The following is a 9,653-nucleotide window of genomic DNA, read 5'->3' as shown; positions in this document are numbered from 1 at the left end:
GGGAGGAGTCTGCTTAACAGCATATTAAACAGGAGTTAATTATATGCCAACTTTTGACAAAGAGAATGAAAAGCCTCAACTTGAATGGGAACGCAAGAAAAGAAGAGTCATTATGCCGTTTTCACTTCTTTGCATGTGAAAACCTCAGCGCTTATTTTGCCATTTCCATTTGTATCAGCAAGCTCGGCTCAGTATTGTGGCTTAAGTCGGGCTATAGATCAGAGCTCTGCTAAACCTTTGCACTCACTTTTTAGAGATTCATTCAACCACTGCTCCAGGCAAAGTGGATCTTCGTTACAGTAACGACTGGTATATGTACTTCTTCACTTATCTATATGCATCCTCGGAGGTTTGTAATCCTTTCAATGCTATTTAAAAGCATCATAGAATACTACACACCAATAAAACATTTTCTGCTCTTCATTTTGAAATATTCTGATCTGCAGACAGGACTCGGGTCCCTCATTGCAGGTCCATGGATTTCAATTTAAAGTGAAAATGGGCCCCAGATTCGTCTCGTGTTAACTCCACAAATGAGCTTTAAAACTAAATCGTTCCTATTCAAATCAATGAATCTGTTTCCAATTTTGATACGCTTTTCAAACAAGCGAGTATGAGAGCGAAAGGAAGAAGCGTAGAGGATCAGAGTCAGTTTTCTAGAAAATAACAGATGGGGGAATTGAGTCAGAGGAGTTGGCGACGGCCATGTAGAGGGGCAGGTCTTCATTGGTTAAATGCAGAAACAGTTTTAAGATCTGAGGCCGACTCAGGGTACCAGGGACCAGGAGTCACTTACACACACACACACACACACACACACACACACACACACAGGCATGTAGTCAAATCTCTCTTTTGATCTTATAATAAGGGACAGGGAAAGGATAAGTATGGAGAGGATTATCTTTGTCAGAAATGTTCTCTTTGTAACTAAAGGAGGGATCTATTGTGCCAGTGTAACGTAAACCCTGTGTGGCTCAGCTGTGACCGTGAGCTGAATGTTGGCGCCACCTAGAGGACAGTGACATGGTCCCACCCAAAAAGTTGTAGTTCACACAAGAAAAGAACGTGGTCATCATTTATTCACCCTCATGCTTTTCAAAACTTGTTTATGACTCTTTTTTTCTGCAGAACACAAAAGAAGATATTTAGAGAAAAGTGGTTGTTGTTTGGGTGCCGACATTCTTCAAAATATCTTCTTTTGTGTTCTGCAGAAGAAAGAACGTCATGCAGGTTTGGAATGACATAAGGGTGAATTAATGCTGAACGATTTTTCATGTTTTGGGTGAACTATCCCTCTTAAAATAAAGACACTTCTGTTTCAGACTTACATTCATTCAGTGGACAGCTTGGAAACACCCTGGGTTGTTGCTTCCTATCAAGGCAACACGCATGAAAACGGGAAGTTGACAAGTATACTGTCCTATCATGCGACAGCAAAAATGAAGATTTATATATTTATATTTAGCCTATAATATAAAACAGCACAAGACAGATTTGTCTTTATGTTTAGTTTTCTTCAAAAGCATAAGACACATTTATTTGTCATCACCCCAAGTAAAGGTTTTTACAGAAGGTTAGAAAAATGAAATCTGTCAAATTAGGCTCATCAAAATAAAAAATACAAGTTTGTCTTTAGCTTAAATCTACTTTTACGTTCAAGCTGGTTCACGTGTGCTGTGTTCAAGAGTAAAAGCAAAGATGAAACGTCATAATACAACATCATTTTCTTACATCACAGGCTCTGTTTATTTATAAACTGGTAAAATATAGTACCTTTGTACAAAAATGTAGAAAACGGTACGCAAAAATATCACTTAGTTCTTTTGTAAATAGATGAGATAAATGCTAATATTATAAAACTGTTACGAACTTTTGCCAGCAAAAAAGTTTGAGTGAACTGTGAAAGATATAAAAACACACAGATATGCAAAAACCACAACATGTTTTTTTTTCTTACAAAAAAAGAGCAAGTGATACAAAACAGAACTCCTTTACATTCTTTGTCACAGCAATACGGACGCACATAAGAATCCTGTGAGGGGATGTGCACTTTCTCAGTGCCAGTTTATCTTTGGTATGCCACAGAAACTGGATTTTCTGCGTCCATCTGTAACATGTTCTTGAAAAAGGATTTTTCAAACCGGTTAGGCACGATGCATACAAAGTGTTGAAAAAACACTTGAAATCAAAAACTTGACAAGTCAAGTAAGACCTTAAGCGAATGAGTATGTGAACGCAGATGCTAATAACTATGCAAACATGATTTAGTTACAGCGAGGGGTGCTATTTTGTACTCTATGGTCAGTTTTCTCTTTCAGATCAATAACTCCTATAACAAAGCAACACTGCTGTGAAACTAAGGCACAGAGAAGTTAGTTAAGGAGAATATGCTAATTATTAGCTAATGATAACAGAATTTCGAAGGCAACTGTAGCGCCCCCTTGAGTACTGATGTTTGTTAATGCAATATTAACAAAAGAACATCACAATAACATAAGTACACTGAATGAACTCATTCAAATCGAAATCGTAGCGACTAACCATGCGTTTGCATTCACGTTTGCGTACCTGTCTAAAGTACGTTTCTGGCCAAAATGACTTGTACCTGCACTGTACACTATATAGAATCTTTAAAATATATATATTTCATGACGTTCCTCAGCTCAGTGCTGTTGTCAGTGCAATGCGTGTGCATGCTAGCTTGGTTTATGTAGCGCAGACAAAGAAAAAATCGTACAAAAACGCAACTCAGTGCCGTTACCATTTCATGTACCTGTCTGAAAGCAGACTAGTCAAATAAGCAGAAAACAAACACTTAACCTTTAAAATGAATCGTAAGACACAAAATCTAAAAAGATAAGGTTAAAATACTGTCCTATAACCTGCCATTATGACGGTTTACTCTGAGTTTTGTTTTTAAGTAACACCCTTTCAGCCTTTCGCTTATACTCTGTGCTTGTGTATATCCATCCATCAGAGTATTTGTGTCGTTCTGACACACTACATCTTCTTCTGACATGTAGAACCAAACATTTTAGGCCGCAGTGGTGAAAGGCAATTGTGTCCTGCCTCAACTAGTAGAGCATGCCTACAACGTACCAACAAATAAAACAAGTTTCCTTTACATACTCCTATACTTTATATCCTGTTATGTGATGCTCAAATGGCTTTTTCGCCAGTCCAAGTCAAGATATGTCTTAAGATTTTATATCACCCATTTACAGTTCAACGCTTATATTTACATTTTAACAGATTCTACCATAAACAGTCCCACAGTAGTGACTGGAATGCCCTTGGAATAACAATAAGGCTCCTGTGGTAGCGTTTAGCAACATATTTTACACAACCAAAACGATTACGTCAGATACACAACATCGGTGAAATCCAATGTAGGGCACTGGAGCATTTCATTTCTAAGTCCACATGCTCGCTTTGGCCCATGGAAGAATAGTAGGACCTCCTTCAATTATATAAAGACTTTAAGACAGAGTGTTCAAATATTTGTTCTCTCCAACCAGAGATGTCAGCACAGAGGTCATGTCCCCGACTGCCATATTGGATAGGCCGCTGGGAAGAGTCATGGATGTCTGAGGTGTGGTGAGACGAGAGGACGTCTGAGAGGAGCACTGGTGGTGTCCCATGGGTGCATTGATTGGACTGTAAGATGAAGGCTCGGGGTCATCAATAATGGACGAAAAGTCAATCTGAGCATTCTCCAAGTCCAGGTTCTCTAAGGCATTGGACATGGGTGCCGGGTCTGTCAGGTGCTGTTGGGCCAGGCACGGACCATCCTGGGGTTCCAACCTCTTCTCTATGTCATGGTGCATGTGAATCTGACCTGAGTAGTACAGGGGATTGTTGTTGTTGAAGTTTTCTGAATGCTGCTGCTGTTGCTGAACGGGTGGTAAGCGTACTCCTCTTCTAGGACTGGTGGTGGAGTGGACGGGACTCAGTTGTGGTGGGCTTCCCAGGTATGCTCCGTTTGTCTGTTGAGAGAGGCTGTTCTGGCGACTTAGAGGCTTCCGTCCCTGAGGTGGATGGGGTACCATGTCCTGGCCATAGCAGGAGCTCTGGATATTAACTGTATGCTCTTTCATTGAACTGGGAATTCGAGTATGCTGTGGACTCATCATGTTCTGGTTTGGGTATACTTGGTAACTGGTGCCATGATACTGGTTAGCTTGGGGACTGAGCTGCATCATTGGTGTTTGTCCTCCCATGTCCATGCTGTCTGGCTTCCCAGAGAGACCATCAGCTAGCCTCTGTTCCTGTTGCTGTTCCCACATAAGAGCCTGCTGAGACTGCACGTAGTTTCTCACCAACATTTCCTTCATTTGATGCAATGGCGTCTGCGACCTGCGGCTTTCCGCCAAAGCAGAGCCAGCACATCCAAGACTTATTCCTCCACTTGTGAATGCTGCAGTCTGGCTCTGCTGCTGAAGACCAGCTTGTGTTCCCATCTGGCCATGATGGAAGTCACAGTTGGCATTGGAGGTCCTTCCCATCGGGCCCTGTCCTTGTGACTGTGGCGGATATCCTTGCATGCTCCCAGTAAGGCGTTGCTGGTGTAAAGGTTTGTTGTTCTGGCAAGAGCTGGATCCTCCGATCGAGGGATGGAACTGCTCTGGTTTTATTGCTACTCTTTGATGGCTAGGGTTGGAGGTGGAGTCATATACACCCTGTTGAGGGTAATGTTGCCTTTGCATGCCTGCGGCCTGGTACTGCATGGTGGCCTGGGGGCTATGGAGCTGGTTGGTTGGTCCCCAGGGCCCTGATTCATCGCTTGGCTGTCCCTGGCTGGGATAGTGTGGGCCAGAGGGGCTCAGTTGACAGGTGCTCATGCCATACTCGGCTTGCTGCAGAAGATTGTTTGCCATGTCGTTCTGACCCATTACCCCGGCAACACACATATCGTCACGCTGGCTCTGGTACTGACCTTGCATCTGAGATTGATAGACTTGATCCATGCATCCAAGGCTTTCTTGTCCAGGAGAGAGTTGACTGGCATTGTGAGGGTGGTGCTGCTGGTAGCCCATGTAGGCTCTGTCCCCACCCTGGATCATGTTGCCATGTTCTCTGCTTTCTGCTGTGTTCACGTGAGATTCCATGGCCATGGTTTCCATCATGACATTTTCAGTTATGCTTGGTGGTCGTGGTGAGTACATATGTCTGCTTACAATGGAGTCAGAGCCACACTGCTGCAATGCATTGCGCCGACTCATAAGCGAGACATTACTCAGGCTGTTAAAGCGTTGCACTTTGGGCAAGCCTTGCGGGTCAGCCCCTGAGCGTGCTGGATCACTGGCACGCCTTGTGTTGTTGCCAGGTGCCTGATGTGGGTATATAACTCCAGTGCCGTATTCAGCATTGGCACTGTGCCTTCTGGTGCCCCCTTGCTGCAGAAATGGAGGAAGAGGCTGGCTGTGGCATTCTCTTAGGAAACTAACGTGTCTGCCTGGGGTGCCAGGGTGGTCCATGTTGGGAAGAGGGGTGGGTGGTGGTCCGCCAGTCGCGGCTGCGTATTTAGCCTTTAAACTGTACTGCTGTGCAGGAGTGAGACTTTGTAGACCTGGCAATCCACCAGCGTTCTGACATAATCCAGGCCTTTGGCTGTTTTGAGAAGATAACTGGTCAATGGGTACATCAGGCCCCATCACAGACTGGCAGTGACCGCTCGGACCGACTTGAGAGACATCACTGGAGCGTCTACTTGAGAGATAAGGAGAGATCATAGATGAACGTCGGCTCACTGTGTAGGCAGAGCTGAGGCTACTGGTGCCACTTCCACGCCGATCGTTAGGCGGGCATGACATACCCATCCCAACTCCTCCCGCCTCATGGGCAGAGAGCTCCATTACTCGCCGGTTAGAGAGCAAGGGGGAGGGCGCACACATGCTAGTTATCTCTCCCGTCGCTGAAAAGAATTAACAATGAAGCTAGGTTAGCATAGCAATACCTTTATAGATTGCAAATATAAGTTGTGTGTACTTTAATATTAAAGCATAGAATTCAATAAATGTAAAATAATTTGTGCAAGGTTGTTAGGTGCTTTTCATGTGGTCTTGTACCTGAGAGAGCTGGAAGTTTATTTCCTGAATTCCGTCCAGGAGGTGTTGGTCGTCGAATCTGCTTCAGTTTGTCAATCTTCAAGTTCTCCAGCCTTTTTAAGGCTTGCACAGACATGCACATCCCTCCTGATCCAACACCACCGCTGGAGTCAACTGCACCAGTGTTCCCATTTTCCTCTTGTGTTGTCAGGTCCTCAAGACTGCCGGCTGCGTTGAGGTTCATCTCGACACCGCTGTCGTTGTTGTTGGCGCTCCCTAGAGGGGAACGTTCACTGCTACAGGACGACTGTCCACCAGGACTTGGTTGGGATTTCTGGGGGAAAAAGAGGGAACAGAATGGAAGTCTGACGTTAAGGTTGTACTTATTACACAAATGGATATCCGCTAGAGATACACCTTTGAAGAAAATTAAGAAAATATAATGAGCTTTTTTAAAAGGAATAGTTGAATCAGAAAACTATTTTTTTGGGTGAATTATTTAAAAAACATCCAGCTAACGGATGTAGACTGGCTACAAATCTTACCAGTGTGGATTCTGGAGCAAGTAATTTGCAATCTTCTCTGCTTCGTTCCTCTTTCTCTATGAGCAGTTCAGGACCTGCGGGGATTATTCCAGATCCTAGAGGACGTGGGCCCGTGTCCCCTCTGTGCTTTTTAGTGATGTGAGCCTCAGGTCCATGCACAGTCTTCACATGCTTTCTTAAAGAGCTCGGGTCAGTGTAGCGCTTCGTGCAGCCAGGAATCTTACAGACGTACGGTTTCTAAAGGATAGAAGTAGGAGAGTGTGGTTTTAAAAAGAAATACACAGAAAAAGATGACAACGTAGGCATTTATGTGTATACAGTAGGGGTGTGATATCAATATTGCGATATATTCTCGTCCATCGCTGTACGATACGAGAATCGATACGCTGCGCCAAATATCAATATTTTCAGTAGTTAATAAAACAAGACGCTCTGAATATATTTCCAAGCGTTTTACACCATAGATCCACTGGGTGGCGCTTAACTTGCAAATGAGGGAATTGTGAAGAAACAAGTCTGATAAAGAGTTAAGGACAGCCTGTAAAATAAATGCATATTTGTGAATTAACATTAATGTGCTTAGATTTAATGCAAGTTGCTGCACTGAAATGATTTTTTAGGTTTATTTTATTTAATCTTGCTAGCGATAAGATGTTCCCAGGTTTAAATAAGTGGCTGTTATATTGAGAAATGTGCCAGTATAGAACAAATGTAATGTGTTAAATGTGTCAGTTTACAAAGATAATGCTTTAGCACAAAATGTTTAGTTTACTTGAAATATCATTAATTTACCTAATGAACAAAGTTTTGTGGACTTAATAAAGAGACAAATGTTGCACTTGATTTCATAGTCAGGCAGATATATAGTTCGAACAACATTGTCAAACAACATATTGTTAATCGTAGAATTGCCGCATCATGATATTATCGGTATCGTGAGCAATGTATCGTGAACGGTATCGTATCGTTATGTACCCTGTGATCCCCCCTTAGTACACTGTGTTCACAGTACATGTTGAAGAATGCTTTTATACCTCATTGGAGTGTGTTCGGTTCTGGTGTTTGGCGCGGTCTGAGGCGTTGGAAAATGCTTTGTTGCAGCCCTCGTGTTCACACACATAAGGTTTCTCGCCGGTGTGCGAGCGCAGATGAGTCTTCAGGTTCTCCAGGCGAGAGTACGCTTTGTTACAGCCTTCAAACTGAGACACACAGACACACATTTACAAATACATAAAATAAAACGGGACGTTGACCGACAAACGGACAATCCACAAATACTCACAGTGCACTTGTGAGGTTTTTCTCCAGTATGTCTGCGCATGTGGACGACAAGCATGTACTGAGCTTTAAACGGCCTCTGTTCTCGAGAGCAGTCCTGCCAGTGACACACAAACTCTTTCTTCTCTCCATGTATGTGCTCATTATTGATGTGCTGTTGAAGACGAGACAAATTGATTTCTTTGACGCTTCTGATTTAACTAGAATAGTTTGCTCCTGAAAATCCGTGTGGTGAAATTGTTCAGCGTTTTTACAACAGTAAAAGGAAATCTGCTTCTCTTTGACTTACGTGCACGAGCTGTTCCTGGGTATCAAACTCTTTACTGCAGCTCTCCCAGTGACAATTGGTCTCATAAATGGCCTCCGGTTCTGGTTTCTCCTCCTTGTCGAGATCATCTCTGCCCTCTAGTAGACCCAAAAGAGGATCCTGTGAAAACAGAACATAGTTTGGCACACAGTGCAAAGCAAAAATGTGAAGACTAGAGATCCACCGATATTACATTTTCACACAGATACCCATGGCAAATGATTCAGGTTGATTTCTGCTAATACCGATACTGAGAATTTAATTAAACTTTCTGAATGTTGTTCATTCATATCACTGCCGATTAATATTGAACATCATACTGTCAATAAATGTTTTCTTAATACAGAGCACAAATTCATTGTATTTTCCTGACCTCTCTTGATTGACATATCGATCCTGACTATTTTTAAACTATCTGTCGATAAATTGTTTGTATCGACCGATGCCGATTGTAGGCCCGATATATCGGTACATCTCTAGTTAAAAAATGAATTTTCAGATTTACGTACTTACAAGATTGTTGCATGAATGAGAGAATGCGCACGCACCCTCAATCGCTATGCAGAGAAAGCTTGATGTGGTCACGACAAAATCGTATAGTATAGCGCACAAACACACAAACGCAGTTACAAAAATTTGCCTTTGTGATTTAGTCAGTCAAGCACAGAGGGTACATTTTCATCACCTGGGTTCCAGAGGACGATGGACTCGCCACATCTCCTTCTGAATGTTCCTCCAGATTCTTAATGCTGTCCATCACGCTACCCAAAACAGGTTCGGTCTTCAGCTAAAGATTCACACATGCAGAAAAAACGTGTTAATACTAACTATACGCTGAATGCTGTATGACCCAACGCGATGGTGGAATCTCACATGTGTGTGTTTGGGGGTAACGTGAAGTCTTGGGTTGTGCGGGGGCAGGCGAGGCGAAGGACCATGGCAGGATGGAGTAGGGTGACCGTGTGGACCGCTGTAAATGTTGCCCTGAGGTCGGGACTGGTAGTTCATTGAGCTCGAATAACCCAGTGATGGACTGTAATTGTAAGGAAGAGAAGTTAATGAGATGATAAGGAAGGTTCTGTTGACATCTGAACTGAGCACTTTTATTTGATCTAATAATCGTCACAAATAAATTCTCAAATTGTGCAACTCTGGGATATTTACCTCATGGAACCCACAGACAGATGCCCGTATGAGCTGGCTGCGTTTTGCCCACAGCGAGAGTTAACAAACGCCACCAGCGAGTTGGGAGACGTGCGTATAACCGTCTGCAGGTCCACGCTGGCGTCGGACAGCGGTGAAATGGACAGCGCACGCTTCTTGCTCAGCTTTAACATGGAGCGGGGTGTAGCGAAACACGAGGCTGTCAGACACAGTAATCATCACATTTGTTTAGCGTTACGCTTGAGAAGTAAGAAGTGCAAATGAGATACGGCAGATGGCTTTAAAGACCGTACACACGGCTTAGAAAGC

The 9,653-nt window shown here is 43.3% G+C and overlaps 1 protein-coding gene across 1 annotated transcript in view; it reads right to left on the bottom strand.

The window, feature by feature from the left end:
- Window positions 1-1,739: 1,739 nt before the first annotated feature.
- Window positions 1,740-9,653, bottom strand: part of gli1 (GLI family zinc finger 1) — a 38,348-nt gene continuing 30,434 nt past the window's right edge. Inside the window, exons 5-13 of the mRNA XM_056750994.1 lie at window positions 9,345-9,543; window positions 9,054-9,213; window positions 8,866-8,967; window positions 8,163-8,300; window positions 7,878-8,027; window positions 7,630-7,794; window positions 6,596-6,832; window positions 6,072-6,384; window positions 1,740-5,917 (exon numbers count right to left, since the gene is read on the bottom strand). Of these exons, the coding sequence (XP_056606972.1) occupies window positions 3,483-5,917; window positions 6,072-6,384; window positions 6,596-6,832; window positions 7,630-7,794; window positions 7,878-8,027; window positions 8,163-8,300; window positions 8,866-8,967; window positions 9,054-9,213; window positions 9,345-9,543 (3,899 nt within the window). The 3' untranslated portion in view covers window positions 1,740-3,482. The remainder of the gene's footprint in view (window positions 5,918-6,071; window positions 6,385-6,595; window positions 6,833-7,629; window positions 7,795-7,877; window positions 8,028-8,162; window positions 8,301-8,865; window positions 8,968-9,053; window positions 9,214-9,344; window positions 9,544-9,653) is intronic.

The sequence above is a fragment of the Triplophysa dalaica genome, chromosome 6 (genome assembly GCF_015846415.1).
Source record: "Triplophysa dalaica isolate WHDGS20190420 chromosome 6, ASM1584641v1, whole genome shotgun sequence".
NCBI classification, from domain to species: domain Eukaryota; kingdom Metazoa; phylum Chordata; class Actinopteri; order Cypriniformes; family Nemacheilidae; genus Triplophysa; species Triplophysa dalaica.
Note: the sequence above shows the minus strand (reverse complement) of the source record. Positions and strands in the feature narration are given on the sequence as shown.